This window comes from Kogia breviceps, chromosome 3 (genome assembly GCF_026419965.1).
Source record: "Kogia breviceps isolate mKogBre1 chromosome 3, mKogBre1 haplotype 1, whole genome shotgun sequence".
Taxonomy (NCBI): Eukaryota; Metazoa; Chordata; class Mammalia; order Artiodactyla; family Physeteridae; genus Kogia; species Kogia breviceps.
Window position 1 is genome coordinate 5,609,304 of NC_081312.1, and position 27,244 is coordinate 5,636,547.

General features: G+C 46.8%; 1 protein-coding gene across 2 annotated transcripts in view; it reads left to right on the top strand.

The window, feature by feature from the left end:
* SETD3 (SET domain containing 3, actin N3(tau)-histidine methyltransferase) overlaps positions 1 to 27,244 on the top strand; it is a 206,915-nt gene that overhangs the window by 14,671 nt on the left and 165,000 nt on the right. For both annotated transcript variants that reach the window (XR_010839410.1, XM_059058360.2), the window contains exons 3-6: positions 416 to 508; positions 2,705 to 2,853; positions 4,860 to 4,932; positions 5,236 to 5,492. Coding sequence is in view for 1 of the 2 variants with exons in the window: in XM_059058360.2 (XP_058914343.1) it covers positions 416 to 508; positions 2,705 to 2,853; positions 4,860 to 4,932; positions 5,236 to 5,492 (572 nt within the window). In the remaining variant the exon portion in view is untranslated. The remainder of the gene's footprint in view (positions 1 to 415; positions 509 to 2,704; positions 2,854 to 4,859; positions 4,933 to 5,235; positions 5,493 to 27,244) is intronic.

A 27,244-nucleotide genomic window follows, 5' to 3' on the forward strand; every position in this document is an offset into this window, starting at 1 on the left:
GAAGATCCCACGTGCCACAGAGCAACTAAGCCTGTGAGCCACAACTACTGAGCCTGCGTGCTGCAACTATTGAAGCCTGCGCGCCTAGAGCCCGTGCTCCGCAACAAGAGAAGCCACCGCAATGAGAAGCCCGCGCACCGCAACGAGGAGCAGCCCCCGCTTGCCGCGACTAGAGAAAGCCCGTGTGCAGCAACGAAGACCCAACGCGGCCAAAATATAAATATAAATAAATAAATTAATTAATTAAAAAAAAAGTATACCTGGTTTATACTTCTCACCTCTGTCATCACAGCTATATATCTTTGTCCTTTAAAAATAAACCAACAGCAACAACAAAACCCAGATCCTCTTTCTTCTGAAGACTAACAGGTTAAGCTGAAAGAAATGTTTGGGCGCCATGGTTTTTGTGTTACAGAATGCAGTAGTCCTGCCCCGGGCCCGGGAAAAGAATGGGAAGAGTATGTGCAGATCCGGTCTCTAGTTGAGAAAATACGAAAAAAACAAAAAGGTAAATTTCCTCAAATGATCGTCACATTTTAATAATATCCTGTGGAAACCTGGCGTAAGCAGAGAGGCTTTGAGAATGAAGGTCTCGGCATCAACCCTCAGGCCTCCGTGCCTGTCTGGATGGTGGTTGTAGAAGGGCTCCTAGATATTGGGAGGGAAACTGCATTGGAAAACCATCAGGATTTTCCCCAGTTTTGAGGTGCCGTTGCTGCTTTGGAAGGGGTAAAAATGTTGAGCTTCAGCGGGGACAGTTTTTCTATCTGGGGACTAAGATGATATAACTTTCATTTATTTTTATTTTATGAAATACATATTTAAATTTGTTTTTACATCCTGTGTTTCCTTTAGGGTTTGAGGTCAGTACACGGTGCTGTGTGGTCAACACACAAATATATACGGATTGGTTAATGACTTGTCAAGATTTACAGTGAACTCAAATATGTCTTGATTTAATAAGAGATGTAGTTATATTTCTCAAGCTGTGTTTTTCCAGGGTGTATTCAGTAGGCATCTTAATGATTCTCAGTCAGGCTGGCAATGGGGCCAAGTGTCAATTCGGAAGAGCGTATTCAATATACCTATTGTTTTTGTGCTATAAAGCACAAAAAGTAGATTTGTATGCAGGCCACAGGGAAGGTAGAAGGAGAAAACATAATAAGGAGCCTGCATTCAGAAGGATGAGAGAACTTCTTTGACTCCCCTTTTATTTTATTGCCATGAAAGTTAGTGGGAAGATGGTTTGTTTTGTATTTGCCCTCTTAGGGAGTAGTTTCACCGCTCTCCCATGCACGTCTGCAAACATGCAGTCTTTAGGTTAGGTAGTCTCAAACCCTCAATGGGGACGGGTTCTTTTATAATGTGTTAATTTGCATTAAATGGTAGACTGTGCTAATCCTGGCTCACCAAATTGGTTGCTGAAAAGTTTTTTTTATATCCTGAGTTTCTTTGCTGAGTAGAGACCGTTTACTCTAACTGGCACTGAAGTTAGAGCGTTCACTAGTTCTCAATAAGGGAAGAGTAAATTCTGTTCTAGAGTATCCCTAACAAAATCAGTTTTCTCCATTTAGCAAGTACCTTTGCAGACGTAGCCTGGCACGGCCCCAGGCCAGGCAGTCCCGCTTCACAGATCCAGTTAACCATGAATTGTATCTTGGGGACATGGCCACAGGCCATGGGCTGGGTTCTGTGCCCAGCACCTCATGTGGTCGAAGTTCCTGTTCCTCTCTCTTTACTCCTCAAAAAAATAATGATTTTTCCTATGCATGGCTTTTCGTCTTTTCTGATATTTCAAACATGCTGAAAAGTACCAAAAATAACACCTAAGCAGCTACTATCTCAATTGGATACATGCCAGAGTCTTGTCGGTTCAAGTTCTTATTTCCTTCCTTCTCACCTACTGGTCCGATCTCTTCCCCTCCCTCCATGCTTTGATTGGTTCTTATATATTTTTTTAAGAACTCAGGCGTTTCAGGCACAGCTGAAGCCCCACACTCCATCCCACTCCCTTCCCTCCCCCTCGGGGGTGGGGGAGTTGTCTTTACAGTGACTGTGGTTTTGCTTCATGTATAACCCCATACAAATAGATGGTAGTAATTGATATTTTAACAATTTACGTAAATGGTGTCATACTACTGGACTTGCAGAAAAAGTGTTAAGTTTTGTGTTTCACTTAACAGTGATACATATAGATCCTGCTCATTTAAGTTGCTGGATGAAATTCAGAGCTCTCCAGTTTTGTGCTCTTAGAATCAGGGTCTAGGGCTCCTCCTTACGAACATCTCCTTGTGCATGTACGTGAGCTACTGATTTTTGTTTTCGTGGGAGTTTTGTTAAAGAAAGTGCACATGAGAGATGGCAGGTTGCTCTAGAAACCTGCAGTGGTCGTGAAGGCTTTCCCCATCCCTGTTATTTCACCTAATGGAACCTGACTGCCAATATTCGTATCACCTGGGATCAGCAGCTATTGCTCTGTAACCAGCAGGGCGTTCAGGATTTTAACTCACCTTTCCTGTCACTAGTTAAGGTATGTACTGTGACATCTGGTGGTCAGTTTTGATTTTTTTTTTTTCAAGATCGGAGCCTTATTACTATTTCTAGGTAGTTAGTTCCAGTGGTCTGTTTTTTATTTTCTGAGAGCAGCATGACTGATATATGTTCTAAAAGTAGCTCTTGTTTTCTAAAACATGGATTGATATAGGTCTGTCTGTTACTTTTGATGGAAAAAGAGAAGATTACTTTCCTGATCTAATGAAATGGGCCTCTGAAAATGGAGCCTCTGTTGAGGGTTTTGAGATGGTGAACTTCAAAGAAGAGGGCTTCGGTTTGAGAGCAACAAGAGATATCAAGGTGAGTTTGTAGGTGAGCTGCTGGTCCGGGGGGGGGGGGCGGGGGAGCTCTGAGAGCGTCTGGGTGGTGTGGCGTGGCGCGCCCCGGACCTGGAGACAGGTGTCTCGGGCTTGTCCTGAGCACACTTTGGGCGTGCCGGCAGGTGCCGCCCACGTGGCCTCTCCCTGACCTGCAGTCTCCCAGCTGGCCTAGTGGTCCTGAGGGGCCTCAGCGCAGGGCTCTAGACGGTTGTCCTCCTTGGAACTGTGCTATCAGGCAGGGCGTGGGGCAAGGTGGGTCACATCTCTGAACCTCTGTTAGGAGACCAGAGAACATGCTTTGCGGGCTTTTGAGATTTGAGTGAAGAGGAGGATGTGGGCTTGCGTGGTTTGGATGGAGAGTACATAGGGCCCTGTGATGGATTGGATGTGGGGTGGGGTGGAGGATGGGCAGTGTTGAGATGCGGACCGGTTTTCTGGAGTGGGTGACCGAGTGGCTGGACGCGCCACTTACGGAGACAGCAGCAGAGGGGAGGGGAGAGAGGAAGAGAAAGAGCCGCGTGCTGAGGGACAAATGCTCTTCTCCACCCTCGGTCCTTCATTGCAGAGGAAGGGAGCAGCAGCCCCGGCGGGGTCTAGGCCCCTCTCTGGCCCTCCCTCGTGCCGCTGCTAGAGAGGGGAGGGGTAACGGTCTGAGGGTTTTGGAAGAGGGATCTGGGCTTGGCCTTTTTCTCCGTGGGAGCTGGTTGCCATATGTGTTCTCTCCCTTGCTCTCTCCACCCTGGGAGCTTTACAGGGCAGGCCACACGTCGGGAGGCCTATCGGGGCTCCAGTCCTGCCTGTAACTAGGTGGGGAGGCTGTCTAATTCTGGGATTCCGTAGGTGATATTTTGTGTCACCATCTGTTGTATTCTTGTGTCTCTCTCAGTTGGTTCAGAACTTGGGTGGAGGAAATGGATGTTATTTATCTGGGTCCCTTCAAACTTCCAGCAGCATCTCTGGTCAGGTCATAGTTTACTTTTCAATGGTACCTTGATAAGCCATACACTGGTGTATTAGATACCTGTTAAATGTCTAGTTTGTGAATAGTACCTTGCTTGTTATTATACCGTGCTTCCCAAAACACCAGGGTCTCTTCCTTCATGAGGCTGATATAGTAAGGGACGAGACACACATAAAAATAAATAGCAGACACTGATAAAAGGCAAGAGTAAGCCAGCTGTCACACGTTTTTCTCCCCTCTGATGAGAAGCGTCATTAGTATGGATGCTGCCCAGAATATCTTAGCGGTGGTCCGTCTTCACTATGTGCATGTTTTTTTAAGCTTTATTGAGGCATAATTGATATACAAAATCACACATATTTAACATATATGTTTTGATGAGCTGGGACATATGCATATACCCGTGACACCATCACCACACTCGGGGTACTACGTTGATGTGCATGCTTCAGGCAGTATAGACACACGTACAGGACTTCCTGACAAGAAGCTTCTCATGTTGCCAAAGTAGTGAGATAATGCCTTGGGAAAAAATTAGTAACCAAAATATGTCTTATGGGCCTGTGCTTTCGCTGGTATCTGTGCACTTTAAGGTCAAGCATGTGGAGGAAGCAATGTTACTCTAGCTTCAGAAACTCAATAGCAATTCACACTGGCAGGTTAGGGTTTTTGTTGGAGGTAGAATTTTGTGTTGTTTTGTTTTTAGAACTTCAGTACAGCAAAGAATAAACAAACACCCTTGTGCTCTATTCCCAAATTGTTATATTTGCTTCGAATTGCTTTTTTGATTTTTTTCCCCAGTGTATATAGTTTTTCTTTGGAAACAGGATTCGAAACAATGCGTCTACTCATTTAACTGTAACATAAATGTTTACATTTAAAAGTGTATTTGATAATTAGAAATAAAATGCTTATAGACAACCTTAAGTTGTATTTCATTGTGATTGGACTTCTGACCATAGATGTAGCTGGATTGACGATTGTAACATGTCTTGGTGATTCTACTATTATTTTTTTCCTCCTAGGCGGAAGAATTATTTTTATGGGTTCCACGAAAATTACTAATGACTGTTGAATCTGCTAAAAATTCAGTGCTGGGTGAGAATAATTTGTTTGTTCGAGGCAGAGCAAAAATGATAAAAATATATAAAATTTCATTTTGTGGTGCTAGGGATTATATTTGGTCGTTTTCTCAACTAGTGAAGTATTTCCCCAAATCCACACGAAGTGTTTCCCACACTTGTAATCTGACATAGTAGAAGAACGTCAAAAGAAGAGGGCACCTTACCTTAAATGTTACATGACTATCAAGATATTCCTGTAACTTTGATATATATTTTGAATGAACACTTTTTAAAGCAGTGTGTGGAACTGATGCTGTTGCCTTCTGGGTTAACTCAGGGCCCTTGTATTCTCAAGACCGAATCCTTCAAGCCATGGGGAACATCACACTGGCCTTTCATCTGCTGTGTGAGCGAGCCAACCCTAACTCTTTCTGGCAGCCCTACATTCAGAGCCTCCCCAGCGAATACGACACCCCTCTCTACTTCGAAGAGGATGAGGTTCGCTACCTTCAGTCCACACAGGCCATACATGACGTCTTCAGCCAGTATAAGAACACAGCGCGGCAGTACGCCTACTTCTATAAGGTCATCCAGGTGAGCGGCCGGCCGAGGGCTGTTTAAAGGATGTGTTACAGGGTGGGGAAGGAGGGAAGTTGATTGCTTAAATGTTCCACCTAAACATTTTGCTTTTTCAGGTAAAAGGCATCGAGCGCATTGTTTCTGTTTTTATAGAAATGTCACTGAAATGTGGTTGGAATACCTCTGACTTCCTCAGTGCCCAGTGTTCAAACAAGCAGTGGTTGCTCCTAAGTTATGAAAGTCAGTACATTTTACTGAAAATGAAAGACAACCATGGACTTTTAGAAGCTGTACAGTCTATCTAGTACAAAAAGATACGCCCCGTGTCTAAATTTTCCAAGAAAAGGAAAGTCCATTTGTGGGTTCTTCATACATATATTAGTAGTAAAATATTGACAATTGATTTCTTTATGTTTTGCAAAGTGTACTGTGTATTATATTAATTTTAATTAGTTCTAAGTAGACATGTCACATGGAAATTTCTATAAGGTCATGAAGATTTGAATTACACCTGATTGCTCCTTGCTGTGTTTTGGCAGTTCAGCCAGCGTTCTCTTTCCTTTCCAGTTGAACAGCACTCGGACAGCTGAGAGCCAGTGTCAGGGTTCCCTTGGGAGCTAAGAAAGGGCGAGTGTCTCTGCCTCCTGACTCACCGCTTTCTCATATGCCCACGAATCAGCTCCTGGGCTGCTGTACCTAATAGGTGGCAAGTGGGAAAGTGAGCTGCTCCCTTTCCCCTTTCTTTGGGTAATTCGATAACCTGGATTAGGCTTGATTTGGTTGTTCCTTAGCTGGTCTGTCTTTGCCATGTTTTCATTGCTACAGGAAATAATGTTTGTGTGTTCATCATTTAACCTTACGGCATGCTTACTGCACGAGAATGTTACGCTCAAAATGATATCCTCGCCTGTACCAAATACTTCAAATACATAAAAAACTATGACTCTTGTCTTCAAGTAGAAATCGCTGCTTTTCTAAACTTTAAACTTCAGGAAGCCTTTAAGAATTATCATATAATATGTATATAGCATTTATTTTGAGTGTGCTTGGTTTGAAAAAATATTGATGAAGCCAGACCAAAACTCTGATTATTCACTTAGTTTGCACCTACAATCCTGCAGTCTAAAGTGAAAATGAAATAATAATAAAATAATAATAAAATAAATAAATAATAATAATAATAAATAAATAATAAAATAATAATAATAATAAAAGCGAAGCTGACCGTAGCAGGTCTAAGCCTTTGTCATTTCCTATTGTTAGGCAACAAACTGGAAACGAGCTCTTTTCACGAATGTGTTTCTCACATCAGGGCTGTGAGATGGCGAAGGCTGGTGGCCTACCCCGAGAGGAACTGCCTCTGCGGTCAGGTCGAGGGTTCTGGAACGATGCTGAGTCTCCTGACAGCTGGCTTGGCGTGATCTTTGGATTTTCATTACACTCACCGGTCCGTTTATTTCAGTACTAACCAAGTAGTGCAGTTTTGCTTCAAGGTTCAATGAGATTTTAAATGACCGTGAGTCACTAAAATACTCTGTTCATTTTGATGGAACCGTCTCATGCCAGGTCTCTTAACCTTCTGAAATAAACCCCTTTAGATGATGTTTAGGTGACTGAATTATACCACAGTCTGTGTAGTAAATAGTATTACTGTGAACATCTCAGGAACTAGAGAACATTCTAAAAATAGACTTTAATTCAGAAGTTTTTCTAAGAGTAGGAAAATTCTCACATGACTAACAAGAACAATTTGGATGACTTATAATGAATCCAAATATCCTTTTTAAAAAAGCAGCCACAGTCTTAAAGCATTAATGAATCTATCCATTATTCCTTTTTAGTATTCCTTTATTCATTTATTCTCCTTTTTATTGAAAGCTTTGATTAATAAATGTGAAACAAGGTATATCCAAATGTGGAATTATCAGACCATCAAATGTTGGCTTTTTTGCATAATTAAGCCAATCTTGAGTATTTGAAAATAATGGTCGTGATTTTAAAAATGGGTGAAGGGGGTCAAAAGGTAAAAAGAAAAAAATATATATATATGCAGAATCATACATTTTAAAAATGATTTAAAGATGCAGTCAAACTGTACTTTTCTTGACTGTCAAAAGCATCAAACCAAAGAGGAAGCAAGGTGTGTCTGTGACCACATAATAGCTTCTTCTGTGTTACATCAGTGCATCTCAGCTGGGCGGTTGAGAGGGTATTTGCCCTTGAGAGAGTATTTGGTAACAGTTGGAGACAGTTTTGATTGTTAGGTGTGGGGAAGGGGGGAATGCCACTGACATCCAGGCTGGGGTTGCTGCTGAACTTCTCATGATGTGCGGGGCAGCCCCCAGATGAGGAATTGTCCAGCCCAAAATGTCAATAGTGCTAAGGCTGAGAAACCCTGCTTTGTGTTTATATGGAGAGGACAGAGCACCTCAAATACCTATGTGATTCCAAAATTCACCATCAATCCCTTCTAGTGATTGGATGCCTAGGGCCGGACTGACATTGGCTGCTGGTCACTGTCCCCATATGTCAGAAAGTCTTCATGGGCCAGTTCCAGATCCCCCTGGCTTTAGCTGCCTGCTGTAGCTAGGAGAATATATTTTAAAGTGCTTTTCTGCTTTCTGTCATTTAACAAACATCACTTATTTTTAAAAACTTACAAATATAAGAATAGGTTTGGAGGTGTTTGACTTGTTAAGGATATAAGTACAGGGGAACAAAGATTGAAAAAAATCTAAGTGTAAAATTCAGATTACTCTTTACAAACACACACTTGGACCAAGGAGTCGAGTCGAGATCCTTGAAATTGCGTTTTGAAAATGAACTTTACGTGGTGGGCTGTCATCATTTCTCCACATAACCTGGTGAGAGTTCAGCCAGGAAGGGGGCATTTAACTGATGGGAGGGGAAGGACCATGTGCCCCGAACCAGGCAGCCCTGACTGAGGGTGGTTTCAGGAAGGGTCAAAGCAGCAGTGGGATAATCTGCCCAAGAGAGAGAGACCGCACAGAAAGAGCCTGAGCTTTGTAGTCAGGCAAACCTGAGTTGAAATCCCAATAAATGTATTTATTATTAGATTAAATATAATTTGGCATTTGTTGCTTTACCCTACCCCTCTGTGTTTGTCTCCTGATCTGTTAGGTAGAAGTAGAAGACCCATTTTTCAGTGTAACTGCTGTCAGCCCAAGTTGGGCTGTTCATCAGAGTTGCCAGCACAGTGCCGGGCTGCAGTGCCTGTGGCGTGGGGAAACACCAAGGAGGTCGCGGTTGAAGCCACCCGAGCCAGGGCACCATGGTAGTGGAGAGGGTGGGCTCTGGAGCTGGCCTGCCAGGGTTCAAGTCCCCACAGCATCATTTTTGCCAGGTCTCTGCTTCTGTTTCCTTTTCTGCAAAATGAGATAATATAGTACCTGTCTGCCAGGGTTGCTGAGTGGACGAAATGAGTTGATCTACGTGAGGCCCTCGGTGCAGCAGTACTTGTCATAGAAATGCTCCATTTCTGTTACTGTTTTGTGTTTTGATCATTCAGGCCATGCCGTTTGGTTGTTTTGTGTTTTATTGTTTTAAGTTGCATCTCCCCTGTCCCTGCAGTACCTCATGGTAGTATTTCTTAACTTTCCTACTAAAAACTCCTGTTGGCCATGGATAATGAAGAGTATTACTGCAAGACTAGGGCCTAGACCCAAGTGACTCTTCACAAACTCAGATTGCTTCGATGTCTCATGCTTTTGTTGTTACTATCATTGGTTTTTTATCTCATGTTTTTAAATATTAAAAATTCGTGCAATTGTTTATGTTTGCTGTGGTTTAACAATCATGTGAAATGACTATCAGGTCAGACTGGCACTGTAGGAAAACAGCCCAATTTCTCCCATGACCCTACCTGCCGCCGTGCATCCCTGGAACCCACATTCCAGCGGGAGAAGCATGGCTTTATGTGGAGTAAGTGCTGTGAGTCCCACAGTGTGGTCAGTCTAAGGGCGGTTCTTTTTCAGGAAAAGAAAACGTGACAGTCCCTTAACGTTAGTAAGAATAGGCAGCAGGAGAGATGATTGCAAATTGAAAATACATCAGAATGAGCTTTGGCAGAAATTTTCTTTCTTTTCTTTTCTTTTTTTTTTTTTTTGCGATACGCGGGCCTCTCACTGTTGTGGCCTCTCCCGCCGCAGAGCACAGGCTCCGGACACGCAGGCCCAGCGGCCATGGCTCATGGGCCCAGCCACTCTGTGGCACGTGGGATCGTCCCGGACCGGGGCACGAACCCGCGTCCCCTGCATCGGCAGGCGGACTCCCAACCACTGCGCCACCACGGAAGCCCCAGAAAATTTCTTTTTTATCGATGATTTGATTTCTGTGCCTGTCGGAATAGGAACTCAAGGCAGCCCAGAATGAGACGTACTGCTGAGACATCCATGGGGTCTAGGCTATGGAGGAGAAGGATTTTGCATGAGAATTCATGACAAAGAAAAACAGATTTAAGCAAGAGTTATCTTTTTAAAAGTCATATTTTGAGTCTAGCTGTTTTTCTAGTTTCAGGATGTTCCCACTGCTTACAGAAGTCTTCATTAACAATTGAGAGTAAACATGAATGTTAACACGGTACTGCTGTTATTTTATGTGTCATGTTTTCTCACTTCAGTACCAAACCATACATCTTATGCTTTTCCGGGCTTGGATGTTGGGCTTTTTCTCCTTTTCAGTAGACAGTTCACTTCAGCAGTGCATTACCACTCAGGGGACAGTGAGTAGGGTTACAGCAGTTCATGTTTCACATTTTCAGTACAGCGACCTGCCCTCAGTTTGATTTTTTTTTTTTTTTTTTTGCATTGTAGCTCTTAACCGTTTTCAGGGTCTTGGGAACCCTCTTCCCAGAGACATGTGTATGTGTACTATAATCACAAACCCTGGCATACCATTTGAGGGCTCAAATTCCAGAACTTGATTTGCAGTTTTTTGTTATGACTTCCAATTTCAAGTCATTTTTCTGGGGATGCAGACCAAACTCTGGTCTGAGCCGAAACTCATTCTTTTTCTTCTGAGCTGGCCGCTGACCTGAAGGTCTGCCAGCCCTGGCCCGGCCTCTGTCTTCTGGGGGCACCAGCCGTGTGGCGCAAGCACGCTGGTCCCTATGTGGTGGCGATCCCAAGGCCCTGGGAGAGGAGCACAGAGACGCGTTCAGAGTCACCTTGCTTCAGCCTTTAGGACGTTTATTCTAAAAGGAAATTGGCACTAATACTCACTTCTAGGAATTATAAATGCCTTTAGGTAAATTTCTCTGCATTGCATTCTTAATGTTTAGAGAAACCTCTCTCTCTCTCTCTCTCTCTCTCTCTCTCTCTCTCTCTCTCTCTCTCTCTCTCTCTGCTTGTTGTTGCCTAAGAACTAGGAAAATAATTTCCTCTCAGCATATTTTCTTGGTCAAAGGCTTTTGAGTGCGGCTGCTTGGTAGTTCAGGTTACTTTCTGTCTTTAGTTTGCTTCACAGAGTTGGTTTACAAGTCTTTCCAGGCCTCTGCTCCTCCTCATCTGTGCAGCAGCCCTTGGGCTTCAGGGTTCTTTAAGGTTTTTACATTGTACCTGCATTGTATTCTTCTTGAGATGTGCGGTATACAGTGTGTCCTTTGGGTATCTAACAGATGATAGTATGTAACCAGAAGCCTCAAACTCAGGGAATTTTTTGTGCATACCTGCAGTTAAGATCTCACATCTGCTGGTGAGACATTCTACTGCAGCTTCATGGTTGAGAAATGTCAACACCCAAACTCAGGAAGCTGAATTTAGAAATTGTGGCTCAGCCAAATGCTGGAAAAGGCTCGTGGGGATTGAGAACCTGAGTGGTGGTAGAATTTCTTCCTGTCAGTTTGTGAAGGGGGGCGCGAGGGAAGAAGAGAGGATTAATAGTAGAGGCAGAACTTGGCCTTTAAAACTGCTGCAGAGCTTTAACCTATAAAAGTACACCTGACCAGGACATTCCAAAGTTCAGCTCCAAGTTGGGACTTTTGCATGGAAATATATGACTAGTTTTGTGATAGAAATCAGTGGGGGAAAAAAAGTAGGATTTGGCTTAAACCCAACTTTGAAGTGGTGTGATTGTGAGAAAATGAAGAAAATCATATCTTGACTTAACGTAAATGAATGATAGTCCAAATATTTCTCACCCATGTCAATGAAAAAGAAATGAACGGATCCTGTGAATGAGCTGTTTGTCTAGTTGACAGTTCCATGTAATGCGCTGGGCGCTGCGGTGTGGAGCGCCCGCTGCCCCGAGGTGAAGAGCTCTCCTGGGATGAGCACGTTTCCTGTGCTTTCGAGCTTGAATGTGATGCTCTTTTAAGTAAATTCAAGTGTACGGGGTTTAACAGCATAGAGGCATATCTATAAAATTACTATTTTCCCATTGATCTCATCGTAAGTGATTTATCCCACCTTACTTGGGTCTCCTCTTTTTGTGCTGATCGAATCTGAGACGTACAGGGGAAGGGCTGACAGAGAAACTCCTGTGTGTGTTAAGTGCTGTGAATTTTATTTCAAGGCTTCCGCCTTTCCTGCCTAATGCTGCAGGATGGGAGCAGGCTGTGTTAAGTTGGCTGTCCTCCCAGACAGGCAGCTTCTCCCACCTGGCCAGGCCCGTGGTGGCAGGAGACCCGCGCAACCAGACTCACAGCTTGCTGCGAACAGGGCCTGCCCAGAGGGCAAGAAAGGTGCCACTTCTGGTTCTCGGCATCCCGTGGCAGTTGTGGCTGAACGTCAGTTGCTGCCCCATTTCTCGCTGTTCTCCTTGTCCCTGACGGAGCCACAGGAGAAGAGCACAGATGTGAATTTTTGCTGGAGATAGGTTTACCTCTGTTTTCCTGAAGCTCATAGAGAAATCTGATCCTGCATGAGGCCTACAGGAATGAACGTCAGATCTGAGTATAGCCCCTGGGCCTCAGCATGCTTTAAAGACCCAGCGCCTTGACACACGCAGGCCTTGTACATGGGCGTCGACTGCTGTCCTAGACACGTGTGGGTGCGTGTACCCGAGAGCCCCGCAAGGGAGGATGTGCACTTGTGTTCATGGAACTTGACTTCCGCTGGTGGCTGAGGTGGTGGCAGGCACCCCCGGTTTATGTGCAGGTTTGCTCCACGTCATCCCTGAGGCCGTGGGGAGCTTGGGGGGGCTCTCCGTATCTGGCTTCTGCGTTGGCCCTTCCCCTCCGCCTAGAAACCTGTGTAAGGGTCTTCCTTCCAGATAAACCAACCCACCTTCTCCTCCTGACCTTGGATTCACTCCCCTGTCTTTTTGTTTTTAGCCCATTGCATCCTCCTGATTGTTCATTCAGCTACTGTTTATTGGGGATCTCAAGCGTGAGGCACGACGCCTGGGGACCGGGACTAATGTCCCTGGGGTTCAAAGAGGAGTTTTTGAACTTTTAATTTTGAAATAATTTTTTCAACTTAAGAAAAAGTTGTAAACATAGTACAAAGTTGAAGGCCTGGCCGTGGGCGCCGCCTCCTGGATACCCTGCTCCTGCCCTCGTTCCCACGAAAGTTCCCTCCCGGAGGCACATGTGTTCCATATGTGACGCTCTTATTCTCAGCCAAATCCCTGACAACGTCACGACTCCTGATGCAGGGTGGGGGGTATGGGACACCGAGGAGGTGAGTCAGAGGCGAGGGTGGGGAATGAGAGAAGGCACTTCAGTGGCTGGGGGTATCGAGGTAAACGGGGTTCTGTGGTGAGGGCACTGCTTGGAGATGCAGGATGTGATGGGGAGAGAATGATGCCCTCTGATTCCAAGCTGTGCCTGGAATCCGAGGGGCCTCTTCCCATCCTGTGAGTCGTGTTCTGTGCCGGGTGCCCCAGAGCACTGGCCGGACCGGGAGGTGGGAGTGGCTTCTGAGCTTGTATGGACCCGTGGTCACTAACAGAAGATTCTGCCTCGTGGGGACAGAGCCGCCCCATCGGTGTGACCCTCCCTGGGCTCTCTCCTCAGGGCTTTAGTCCTGACAGTCACCCTGTGAGGGAGGCAGTGTCCATCCTCCCTTTGCAGAGGAGCAGTGGGAGATGTGGGGTTCCCAGGCTTGGGTCGGAGCAGGCCAGCCGGACCCAAGCCCTCCCAGACCGGGGTCGGCATGTCACAGTCTTTCTCTACGGCTCTTTCTGGTCTTACTTTTGGGGCTAAGTAGTGGTCTAGTTTTTTTTTTTTTTTTTAATAAATGCATTTATGTTTATTTATTTTATTTTTGGCTGCGTCGGGTCTTCGTTGCGGTGCGCCGCCTTCTCATTGCGGCGGCTCCTCTTGTTGCGGAGCACGGGCTCTAGACACGCGGGCTCCAATAGTTGTGGCGCGTGGGCTCTAATAGTTGTGGCACACAGGCTCAGTAGTTGTGGCTCGTGGGCTCTAGAACGCAGGCTCAGTAGTTGTGGCACACGGGCTTAGTTGCTCCGTGGCACTTGGGATCTTCCCGGACCAGGGTTCAAACCTGTGTCCCCTGCACTGATAGGCAGATTCCTAACCACTGCGCCACCAGGGAAGCCCAGAAGTGGTCTAGTTTTAACGGCAGAGCAGTCTTGTTCAAAATCTCTCTTGGGCTCTTATTTTGCAGAAAGCTGTGCCATCCCCTGGGCCTGTACAGGGCACCTGCTGGGGTTCCTTCCAGCTCCTGGAGGGACCCCTGTCCAGCCTCAGTCTCATTCTATGCAGAGGTGGTAGAGGGTCACACGTAGAGGAAGCCGTAGGCTGCTGGCTTTCCCCCACGCTGGGATAAAGCTGGTGGTCCTCTCTCTCTCTCTCTCTCTCTCTCTCTCTCTCTCTCTCTCATCCTTACCAAATTGACTTTTAATGTTATAAAAAAGTGGAAACACTGGAACTTAGGAAAATCACTCCAGGCTTACATGTTCTCTGGAGAGTTTCCAGCGACTTTGTGATCCTTGTAGAGCCTTTGGCTGTCTTGCTGAGATGAACTGACCTGTGGACTTGCTTTTCCCCGATAGCTGACCTTGCGCATTACTAATTTGTGTTAAATGTAGATGAGTGTTGTCCTTATCATGTCCTTACTTGAGGTTTCTGACTTTGTAGATTATTCCTTCTAAACGTGTATCTAATTTTCACCATTTTTATAAATACAGGCTGCAGATGTGACATTTAAAAACATCTAATTTGTGGTTTTAACTGTTTGCTTGTTTTGTATAATGTTATAGCAATTCAAATAGATACAGACTTCACCTGCTGGGAATCTAGTGTTCTTTGTTATTTTTCCAGTTTTTGTTTCAGCAGCCTTTGAGGGACTCAAGAAACGAAATGCTCTTTCTCTGTATTCCTGGTTCTAAATGGGGGAAGCCACACCTGCGTCTAGTCGGTGGCGCATATTCCTTCTTGGCAGTTGTTAAGGAAGGTCACCGTTTTGTGGTGTCTGTACAAGCGGGGTGGCTGGGCAACCCTACGCTCTGTGTCCTCCCGTAGAAGTTTGCCAGGTAAGAGTCGCAGATCTCCGGGCTGCCGTGGTTGCTAGGGCACTCCTGTCTCCTGCCCTTGGCTGGCCCGTTGGCTCTTCTGTCTGGCAGTCGTCCTGTGAATGACAGCCTTCGTCCCCTTACTCGGCTTGTCACCTGGGCCCCTTGAGAAAAACTTCCAACTTTGCTGATCAGAGTTGGGAACGGAAGTCCAGCAAAGCCATTGCAAGGGTAATCGTTCATGGCAGTGCCGGCTATGTGTCCAGCACTGTGAGAGATTTCTTGCCTTTTATTCCAGGAACTACTGCCTTCCCATGAGAAGCTGAGACAGAATTAACCAAATTAGATTCAGCAGAAACCTCCAGTCCTAGGGCCCAAGTCTTTGGGGCATCGCCCCATTTTACAGGTGAGGAAGTGGGCTGAGCGGCGAGTCAGGATTGAAGCCCAGATCCTCCTGGCCCTGGAGGCTGTTTTTCCCACCTCCCTCGTCTCCACAGACCCATCCTCTTTACAGTTCCTTCTCTCCCCTTGTAGCCCCTGCTTTACCAGCCCTGGGTCTTTCCCACAAGTCTGATCAGTAGAACTTTTTTGAAAATACAAGTTTAAAAACAAAAGCTTCAAAATTGTTTTTTCTTGAAACCTGCTTTTTTTTTTTTTTTTCCAGCCCCCTAAGGTCTGTATCTGGTGATTACATTCCCTGTTCTCTGGGTTAGGAATTTTGGTTTTATTTTTGTTTTGTTCTGTTTTGAGTGTGTGTGATAAGACGAGAGGCTGCTTCTATTTTTTGAGACCTCTGACAAGCGCCTTTACAAGGGCACTCTCCTGAGTGAGCAGACGCATTGGCAGCGACTCGTGCTGGTTGACGTTGACATGCAAGTTCTGTTCCTTCCCTGCAGAGCTGTACTGCTTTCATAATTGCTTATGACCTAAGAAATTCTGGCTTAGGCTGCAACCATCCCACGGCCACTCTGCGTATCCTTGTCACCTTCCCTCGGGGAGAAAAGCATTTACAGTAGACGCATGAAAAGGAATTAGAGGCAGTAGAGGAACCTCCATAACATCAGGGATTATATTATTAATACATCCTTTTTACTCGGGTTGGGCTGGGACCTCTCGGCAGCTGGGTGTGGAGGGACAGCTGGGACTGTCCACCCCCTCTCCATTTCAGTACCAAGCGGAAGAGTGGATTGAGCCCACCCTCCAGTGAGCTTGAGGGAGTGTGTAGACCGGCACGGAGTGAGATGGTGAGGACGATCGCTTTAACAGAATCGGTAGGTTAGTGAGTGTTCACAGACAGGGAACAAAGGCGCCTGTGTTCTGTTGCCTTTATTCCATAAGGTGCTGTGGATTAGACACAACCGCAGTCCACTCTGCCTGACCTCCTTGGAATTGAGAGTCGGAGCGTAGGTGGGGCTTTGCTGTTGGTATTCACTGGGCTGTGTGCTTCCGGCATTTGCATTGCATACTAACTCTACGTAGGATTGATGCGGGAAGGTGCTCTGATTTGAGTATTTAGTGCTTCATTCTAGCCCTGGTGGGTTAGATCAGGTGGATCACATCCTTTACCGTTATGGAAACTCATTTTAGCAGCGTGTTTCTGCTGGGCAGATGATCCAAAAAATTGCCCATGCAATATAATAATTTTTAAATAGTCTTGTTACTAGCAGCTTCTTCCGACTCTGCGTAGGCATCCATTCTGCACCCAGCTTGCCAGTTTTCGGAGGAGTCGGTGTCCTGTAGAAGAAATAATAGTCCCTCCGAGTCTGAGCTTGTCACCCGCTAGGTAAATCTGGTCAGGTTAAGTTGGAGTCTGAGTTCCCGTATCTGTAGAAAGGAGACATGGGTGCCCGCCAGCCAGGCTGTGTGGAGTGAAGAAGAGGCATCTCTGCGGGGCTCAGCATACAGGCGCCAGCCCTGCAGACTCAGCAGGTGGGCTGCACCCTCTCCAGGGCCGTCCTCTGGCCTCTGCTAGAGCACGGTCCCTGCTCAGGGCCCGATCTGACAAGGCAGCCCTTCCCAGCGTGAGGACCACCTAGAGGACCAGTCCTTGTATGGAGGCAAAACGTGCCTCCCTGGAACGTTCATCTGAGTCATTTCCTGACTTGAGAGCAAAAGAGTAGATTTCGCTTTCTGCCACGGCTCCTTCCCTCCTCATCCCCCCCCACCCCCGGTGAGGCATCCGTTCAGCAGACACCTCTCGGCAAGGTGCACCTGCTTGGAATCGACGGTTCACAATAGATTGAAAGAGAAGGAAGAGTCCTTTCAGCTGAGAAGTTGAGGAGGACTTTTTTTGGTTTTTGTCATTTTTTTTTTTTTTTTTTTTTTGTGGTACGCGGGCCTCTCACCATTGTGGCCTCTCCCGTTGCGGAGCACAGGCTCCGGACGCGCAGGCTCGGCGGCCATGGCTCACGGGCTTAGTTGCTCCGCGGCATGTGGGATCTTCCCGGACCAGGGCACGAACCCGTGTCTCCTGCATCAGCAGGCGGATTCTCAACCACTGCGCCACCAGGGAAGCCCCCGGTTTTTGTCATTTTTAAATGGGAGCAGTGGTGGTTGGAGAAGGTGATGTCAGAGACGGGCCCGCGCTGCTCTCTGACCTTGCCTTTGGCCTGTTTTTTCCTCAAAGCACATTAGTACCTGACAGCATATGTGTATTCCTTCATTCCTTTGTCTGTCTTCCCAACCAGAATACCAGCACACTGGGGGCAGGGACTGTGTTTTATCCTCAGCTGGAAGGTGCCTAACACATAGCAAGCGCTCAGTCGCGGTTTGCTGGGTGAATCAAGCCACCAGCCAGTAGCCGAAACAGCAGCATTTAATAAAACTGGTCAGACGCTGTGCCTTAGTTCTTTTCCTCCTGTCAACACCCCCTGAGAGGTGTGATTCCTCTTTCCTACTGAAGAGCAGACCTGCCGGGCCTCACGGCTGGGCAGTAGCCAGGCTGGGTCTCAGGTTTGGCTCAGGCCCCAGAGCCTGTGCTCTCTGCAGGCTGCACTCCTCCCTGGCCCCTGAGAGTCCCAGAACTCAGGCCACCTGTCACTCAAACATCTGTTTCGTGGTTCTTCTGGAACCTCCAGGGGGTCAGGAGCAGACTTCTCTTCTGTGTTCCCTAGCTTAATTCTCTTCTGTTCTATGGGGATGTTTGCCTGTTTTCTGTGTTCAGATAGCTTTCTAATTTTTCGTGGTTTTTAGGAGATCACTAGCAATGACTATGGTCACATGTACAAGTTTTTTTCAATATTCAAGTCAGTTGTTTTTGTTTGTTTGTTTTATTTTTGGTCTGGAGCAATTCTGACTTGTTTAAAATGGCTACTGGCTTTCTTACTGTCGTTTCTCTTACTTTGGAATTCATTTTCCTTCCAGTGATGATGGACACCCAGTCCAGGCCGCTGTCCTGCCTTCCAGAGAGTCTCTCCACTCTTTTTTTTTAAGGATTGTGGGGTTTTTTTTTGTTTTTTTATTATTTATTTTTATTTTTGGCTGCATTGGGTCTTTGTTGCTGTGCACAGTCTTTCTCTAGTTGTGGCACACAGGCTTCTCGTTGCGGTGGCTTCTCTTTTTGTGGAGCACAGGCTCTAGGTGCACAGGTTTCAGTAGTTGCAGCACTCGGGCTCAGTAGTTGTGGCTCGCAGGCTCTAGAGCACAGGCTTAGTAATTGTGGTTCACGGGCTTAGTTGCTCCGCAGCATGTGGGATCTTCCCGGACCAGGGCTCGAACCTGTGACCCCTGCATTGGCAGGCAGATTCTTAACCACTGCGCCACCAGGGAAGCCCGGTCTCTCCACTCTTTACCCTCCTGTCTGGGTCTGTGTGCAGAACTAGAGAGATCTTTTTGTAACATAAATTATATCATGCTGCTGGTTTACCATTACACTTGGAAAAACTCAAAGGGCAGGGCTGCTGAGATGGCCGCTCCTCCCACTTCAGGTGACTCCTTGGGCACCGCTTCCTCTGCATCCCTGCAGTCCGCTCACCCTGGCTGTGATCAGTTCGCTGGTCTGGCCCGGCCTCTCTGGCCCCATCTGCTCCCTTTCTGCAGGGGCTTCCCCCAGTTCTGTGCATGGCTGCCTCCTTCTCAGTCTTCTGGTTTCAGCGAAAGTGTTGCAGTTTGAGTGAGGCTTTCCCTTACTGTAAAGCAGGTCTGCCTTACCACTATGTTAGTGTGTTAGTCAGGGCTCTTCTGAGAAGCAAAACCAGCAGGGCGTAGTTATGTGTATAGAAGGAGATTTATTTTAAGGAATTGGCTCACATGACTATGGAGGCTGGCAAGTCCAGAATTTACAGGCCAGGCCAGCAGGCTGGAGACCCAGGAAAGAGCTGATGTTCTAGTTTAAGTCTGAAGGCCTTCTGCTGCAGACTTCCCTCTTGCTTAGGGGAGGTCAGGCTTTTGTTCTGTTCAGGCCTTCACTTGACTCGATGAGGAGGGGAGCAGTTAGGGAGGGCGATCTGCTTTACTCAGAGTCCACCGGTTTAAATGTTAAGCTCATCCAAGAACAGCTTCACAGACACATCCAGAATCATGTTTCACCAAATATTTGGGCATGTGGCCCAGCCAAGTTGACAGATAAAATTCATCATCACAGTTAGCATCCTTTTTTAAAATATATGTGTTGACTTACTATCTGTGTCCTCTTCTGGAGTGACCCTGCTCTCCAGGTGCCACCGTGGCACTGTTGCCGGCACAGTGCCTGGCACGCAGAGCTCGGGCGGCGCTTGTTCCGTGGGGAGCCGATCGCCTGCCAGCTCTCCAGGTGAGCCTCGCATGGCCAGGGCCTCGTGGGAGGTGAATGGCCAAAGTCCAACCTGTCCTACGCTCCCTAAGCTGCGTCCCCTCAAAGCTGCATCCTTACAGGCAGGCAACTTCTTCCAGTTTGTACGCAGGTCCTCTGATGTCCCTAAGCCTGATGGGACATCAGAGGAGCCATGTAAATGAGGACTGTCGCAAGTCTAACAGAGCGTGCCGTCACTCTGCCCAGAGCTCGGTGGCCCTGGCCTTTCTTCTCTCTCTTCCCAGACGTGAAACTTACAGTGAGGGGAGGATTTATCAGATCCTCTGCTTTTAGCAGAGTTAATCTAGTAGCTGTCCATAAAACTGGTTTATACTCTCTTGGGCTACTGTATTTTTCTCTGTAAAAAAATAAAATACTGTCTATATCTTCCAAGAGATGAGGTGACGTGAAATGTACTTCACAACACTGTCGGCTTCTGTTCTTTCATTCTTACCCGGCGCTCACGACCAGGCTCTTACGCTCAGGTTCAGAGTTTTCTGCAGACGTGCTCTGAGCCATTTTTCTTCACTTCCCACCAGATGTCCTCCACTGCCACGTTCCCTCCACCGGCTCTGCGCTAGCCAGGGCTTTCTGACTGCTGTGCCTGATGTCCGCTCCTTACGTCGCTCCAGTGAACTGCTCCTCCTCTGCGTGTTGTCGTGTGGCCATCTGAGGCTGTATGCGTTCCTTCTGACCCTCTCCCCAACCGTTTCCCCCTGGAAATCACTGGGTATCTCCACCTCACATATGACTGTAGCAAAATGCCCTGCAATTATTGACAGTTTAAGCTTGAATTATAGTTTTGGAGAGCTGTTACTTTTAGGCCCACCTGTGTTCTTTAGTCCTTGAGCTTTGTCAGGTGTTACAGTTCGGGTAATTTTTTCATTTCACAAATCAATTTTATTCTTTCGGCGTACAAGAAAAAGTGAGTTCTAAATATTAGTTATTGAAAACACATCATGGATACTGTGTTTATTTTTATTTACCTTCAGCCTCATCAGGAAAAATTATAATAGTATTCATTAAAAATTTTAAGTCAAATAACTACCTACTTAAAATACCTTATGATAATAATGGTGTTTTCCTGAATGCTGGCTTCTCATCCAGGTCAGTGGTAGGCGCTCTAAGGAGCTAGAGAAGTAATCTGAGTCCTTGCCTGGTGGAAACTTAGAGTAGAGATGGGAGGGAAACAATGGGCAGGAGACGTTGAAGAGCAGAAATGGGAAACTGAGGCAGTGACTGCCATCCGAGCTCCTGGGGGGCAGTCAGGTGGTACCCGAGTTGGATCTCGAAAGGCAAAATCGTCTGGTAGAGGGAGGGAACTACTGTCAGCAAAGGTGTGGAGTTGGGGGGCAGCAGGACACATTCCGAGGAGGGGAGACAGCCGAGGCCCAGCAGAGGACGCAGCCGCTGGATTTGAGGGAGGTCATTTAGGGGTTTGCAGCAGGGACCAGCTCCCAGAAGTTGGGTCCCTGCATCTCCCTGGGATCCCTGTAGCTTCTGTGGCTCAGGCCAGTGTGGGATGAAATGGCTGTGGCCTCAGTAGTTGTATTTTATGAGACCTGCCCAAGTGGCTCAAACTCTCTGAGCCTCAGTTGCCACAATTACCTCCCACCCTGTCTCGCAGCTGAGCTATCAGGGAATAAAATGTGGTTTTAAAACATAACATTCTGTTAATGTAATTAACCAGAAGCTGGAGTTGAGCACACTTCTGTGATGTCAGAAGGGAAAGTTCCAGGACTGGATGTGAAAGGCAGGAGGATGAAACAGAGAGGCCCGTTCCCAGGAGCTGGGATGGAGGGTACAGGAAGGAGGGAGGGTGGGAGGGCACGAGGGCCTTCAGCAGGCTTTGGGGTTTCTGCCCTGCATGTCATAGGGAGCTCTGGGCAGCAGAGTAATCAGGTTGGCCTGCGTTTGTTTGCCTGCCTAAAGATAACCTCATGGCAGGGAGGCCAGAAGACCAGTTAGCCTGAGGAGTTGGAGAAGTATCTGAAGGTTGGGTTGACCGTATCTGCTGACAAACTGGATGAGAGAGAGGAGTGTGGGAGAGAGTTAGTTTAGGATAACCTTGAGGTTTCTGGAATAAACTGGTTTTAAGTTTACTATTCCTAAGCTGACTTCACCAGCCTTTCTCTATTTCTAACCTTTATGGTTTAGAAAGGAAACTTTTGATCCTAAATTTCTAGCTTATTCTAACTTGTTTGAATGCAAGGCACCGAAAGTAAGCTTTGTATCTGAGTTTTCAGTCCAGACAGGTTTATTTTGTACTTTGGAATAGATATTTCAAGCAGAAATCGTTTGTATGCAAAAGTCAAGCCTGAAGCAAATCTTTATTGTGGAATTATAAGCTCGTGAAGGTGAAGGTTTTAATGGAAGTGCTCACCCAACCTTAACCGTAATGACACATGCACAATAGCACGTCTGAACAAAAAAGCTGTCAGACGAGCAGCGTTCCATTTAAATATATCAGTGATTTCAAGACTGTCTCTAATGAGTTCTGAAATCTTTGTGTCAGTCTCCTGTTTTATCCTTAAATACTGTGAAATCATTTAAAATTAATAAGCCAGTTTTTATTTGGTGGCGTTTGCATCAGAACTGCTACCATCAGCTTGGAGGTCCTTGCTCTTGTGTGATCTTCTCATCAGTCTAATGCGAGTCAGTGGCTGTGGTTTCTAGAAGCAGAAGGACAGCAGCTTCCTGTTAACAGGTCAGTATGCTAACCAGAGGGACCTCCTAGATACAGCTGCTGGGTCTCAATGCTGTCACTTCGTCACCTGAACGTGGGCGGCGTAGTGACAAAGGGCAGCGTTTCAGTTACTGCTAACGTAGATGTGAAGTGGAGCTTCCTCGAGGGAGTGAGGTGTTGGACCAGGGTGTACGGAGGACTTAGGAGTGTTATTCCCAAAGCGAGGAAGGTCTGTTGGCAAGGATCAGTTCTGTCCGTGTCACACGCACACCCCCGCGTGGCGCAGAAGTCCCGCCGCGCCTAGGCCTTTTCTCTCTGGCAGTCAGCCCCTGTTGCCCAGCGCCACTGATGTGTGAGGAGCTCTGGTGGGTGCCGGGGCTGCAGACCTGGTTTCTGGCCTCAAGGAGCTCTCCGTCTAGCGGAAAACCAAATCTCGTCCCGTGAGAGAAGAGCGGGGGCTATGGGGCACTAGCCCAGAGGCAAGGGGAGAGCAGAGAGACTTGGGGAGTCAGGAGAGGCTTCTCAGAGGCGGGTGAGGTAACTGACCCTGAGGAAGGTCCGGGGCTTACTGGGGGGAGTGGGCAAAGGGCACAGGCTGGCCACTCAGTGCAGCTGGAGCGTGGTGTGCGCGGGGCAGAGGAAGTGAGGGTGGAGAGACAGGCTGCAAGGGGGCGGGGGAGCAGGACCGGCACTGCGGTAGCACTTCATGTGGTGCCCAGATAGTCATTAAGCACACTGAATCCTCACAGCCACCCTCCCGGGTCTGGCTGTGATTCCCATTTGACAAAACGGAGGCCTATTTGCTGGTCTGTCTGTTCCAGGACTTGAACTCATACCCACTTACTGGTACACAAGAACTTAGATTCCTACCTGAGTCTGATGTACCTTCCAGACCTCCAGAATCATGCTGACTTCACCCTGTAACCAAGGGAGCTGGTCGCTCACTCTGTCAGCATTTACGGGGTGCCCACGGCTCAGTAACTCATCTGGTTTGTATTTCAGCATAAGCAGTTACAGTGCTTTAAGCGGTGGAGATGTACTCACGAGTCCTGCTCAAGCGGAAGCACCACAGAGGCAGGGGTTGGCCTGCGTGGACTGGGCACCCAGCCCAGTGAGTGCTGGCGCGCAGCAAGAGCTTGGTAACCAGTTACTGGGTGAGAAATACAACTCCTGGGTGAGGCCGAGAGTAGGTGGTGACCGACCCACGGTGTCAACACTTTTGGACGCAATTCTGGATTTTCTTTCGAGTGTGTGGGTAGCACCAGCTTCCTGGACAGGCTGCTCTAGGGATGAAAAGCACATAAGAACATAGCTGTGGACCAGATCAAACCTGCATTAAGAAAAAACCTTTCCAAGCCAGCTTCACCTACCGTTTTTCTTTTTAATTTAAAGGAGGTGCTTAATTTCAGCAAGACACTCATCCTGGTGCCTTAGTAAAGGAACAGAGAGTGACTCTCAGTGTGGTCGGAGAGATGACAGGTGGTGTCAGGCTCTCTTCCTGGGCCTGTCCTGCCGAACGCTTTTGTCGGGATAGCGAAAAGACCTAGGAGGCATGCCGGTCAAATTTCTGGGTGGTGAAAAACCAAGGAGACTCCCTAGGTAGGCTAAGCCTGTCTTGATTCACAGAGCTCTTGGCCGCACCAGAAGGATGCGAGTGAGCAGGGATCACTGGGAAGGCGGTGGGCATAGCAGGAGGACTGGTGACTGGACCTCAGAGCCCTGGAGCCCTGTTCTCTGACAGTAGCTCGTTTTGTGACCATGGACCAGTCACTCACACTCTCTCAGCCTCACTTATTAAAAAAGGGAAACCTGCCCTGTGTCCCCTACAGGAGGGTGGGGCAGGTGAGAAATGAAGGGAAGCTGTTTTTAGGTAATAGAGCATTTTACAAATGCATGTTTTTAAAAAAGAAGCTACCTGTCACTGCCCTTCGGGGGCCCCGAAGAGGCAAATCGTGGATGAGGTGAGAATTGAGCTGGCTGGCCAGCCATGGTTCCTCCCAGGTCAGAGAACCACGGTGTGGCTGCTACTACAGTCACGGCCCTGTGGGTGCAGAACTCAGCCCTGCTCCCTCCTCAGTCCAGTGGGGGAAAGCTCAATGGCAGTGGAAGGCCCTTGCCTGTTGGAGTAGAGGGTCAGTTACCAGAATTCCAGGGAAAAGCTGCTAAGAGCTTCAGAGGCAGGAAAGATACAAGTGGTTGGAGTTTATCACATTAAAGTAGAGCTACACTTTAAAGGCGGTAAAGGTCAATAATCGCTTCCAAACATCAAACATTATAAACTCTTTTTTTAATAAGATTTATATTTAGTCTCTCCACACATTGTACATGGCAAGTAATGGAAAAAAGGTAAAAATAGTATGTATCTATTGATGGATTATATCATATATAACAAATAGGCCTTTGCCACATCAGTTATTTAGAATAGTTGATATTACTGGAATAAATATATGATAGAGAAAAAAGGTAGGGCCATCTAGTAGCTCTCTGTGGTAGTACCTTCTGTGGCAAAGATGAACGGTTTGGGAAATGTTCTGTTGACTTTTTAAATGGAGATTTAATTTATACACCTGAAGCACACATGCATTAAGTATAGATTAGTCTTCATGCTAAGTAACTAAATCAAAGTCGAGATATGGAACATTGTTACCGTCCCCGGAAGCTCCCCAGTCCCCTTTCCCAGGCTGTGTCCACCCACCCTTTTCCAGAGGTGACCCCTATTCCGGTTCTGTCCCATGGGTCAGTCTTGCCTGCTCGCGAGCTTCCTGTCGTTAGGGTTGTACATCACGCACTCGCTTGCACCTGCCTTCCTGTGCTCAGTGTAATGTCTGTGAGATGCATCCAGGTTGCTGGGTGCGGCGGTAGTTTATTTCCTTATTGTTGCTGCATAGTTTTCCAGTGTTTGAATATACCACACTTACCCGTTCTCTTATGGATGGACGTTTTGGTGGTCCCCGCTCTCTGGCTGTTACGAGCGAAGCTGCTGTAAGTAATCCTGTATGTGTCTTCTTGTGGACCTACGCATTCCTTTCTTCTGGGTGTTCTTGGAAGAAGACATACTGCGGTATTGGGTGGTCATATAGGTGACCACCCAACCTCAGTAGACATCGATGAGCCGTTTTCTGAGTGACTAAACCCATTTGGTGGTGGGAGCAGTGCTCGAACATTCTCTGGTTGCTCAGCTCCCTCCCAGCCTGGGCTGCAGGGCCGCCCTGTGGGCCTGCGCGTGGTCCCGACTTCCATTCCCCAGCGACTAATGGCGCTGCGTGTGTTTTCACCTGCTTATTAGTTACTTGGGTGTCTCCTGCAGGGCAGTGCCTGTTGGAATCTTTTACTCATTTAAAACAGAATTATAATAATATACTTTATTTAACCCAATATAGCCAAAAGATTATCCTTTAAAAATATAGTCAGTATAAAGTGATTTATGATATATTTCACTTTTTTTGTAGTAAATCTTTGAAGTCCAGTGTGTATTTTGGGGGAGAGTAGTATATTATGTTATTAAGTTTTTAAATTGAGGTAAGATATATGTAACAGAAAATTTGCCATTTTGACCATTTTTAAGCATACAATTCAGTGGCGTTAATGACAGTCGTCATGTTGTGCAGCCATCACCTCTACCAAAACTTTTTCATCACCTTAAACAGAAACTCTGTAAATGTTAAGCAGTAGCTTCCCCCGCCCCCGCCCTGTTGCCTGTTTGTGATTTGGCATTTTCTTCTGATTACGTGCCCTTTATAAGACATGTTTTTTTTTTTTGTTTGTTGTTGTTGTTGTTTTTGCGGTACGCGGGCCTCTCACCATTGTGGCCTCTCCCGTTGCGGAGCACAGGCTCCGGACGCGCAGGTGCAGCGGCCACGGCTCACGGGCCCAGCCGCTCCGCGGCACGTGGGATCTTCCCGGACCGGGGCACAAACCTGCGTCCCCTGCATTGGCAGGCGGACTCTCAACCACTGCACCACCAGGGAAGCCCCCTAGTTGCTTTCTTAATGTATCAGTTGATGCATAGAAGTTCTTAATTTTAATGAAGTCTGATCTATCAGTCTTATTTTTTAAAGATGGTGTTTTTTTGTGTCCTTTTAACGAATTCTTTGCCTAACCCAGGGGCGCTCAACCAAGAGCGGTCTGCCCCTCGGAGGATAGAGGCATTTTTGGCTCTCACAACTGGGCCAGGGATGCTGCCAAGCCTGCAATGCCCAGGACATTCCCCACAACAAAGAATCATCTGGCCCGAAATGTCAGGAGTGCTGAGGTGGGGAAAGCTTGGTCTGGCACAGGATCGTGAAGATGTTCTTGTACGTTTGCTTCTGGAAGTTCTGCTGCTTCACCTTTCACATTTAAGTCTATGAGCCGTCTGTCTCTCTTTAACTCATGTGTATGAAATGAGAAGAAATTGAGAAAAATCTTGATTCTTCCACATCTGTGCCCCTAGCCTTTTATTTAAAACAAAACTCAGTACATTAATTATCAGGAGCTTTATATGGAGCATTTTAACATCTAGAGCTAAAGTTTCAGTGTTTGGTGGTCTAAAGGCAATGTTTGAAGCATGAAGTAAATGGCCTGGCACGTGCAGAAACTGAAGATTTTTTTTCCCCTTCCAACTTGATTATTAAGGACTTGATTTAGAGTTTTTGTTCTTGTGGTTTTTTAACCTTCAGGTTACAACCATAATGAAAATGCCCACATGAAAGATGCAATTCATAAAATAAATTGACTCTGAAGTTTTTAAATTGACTCTGAAGTGCTGTTTTTATTAGACTGTAATCTGGTTCTTTGCATATAAGCGTCATGATTAGACATTTGCCAGAGAGAAGGGAATTTGTTAGTTTTTCCATTGTAGTTCAGTTGTATTTCTACTTGTCAGGTCTTCCACAACAC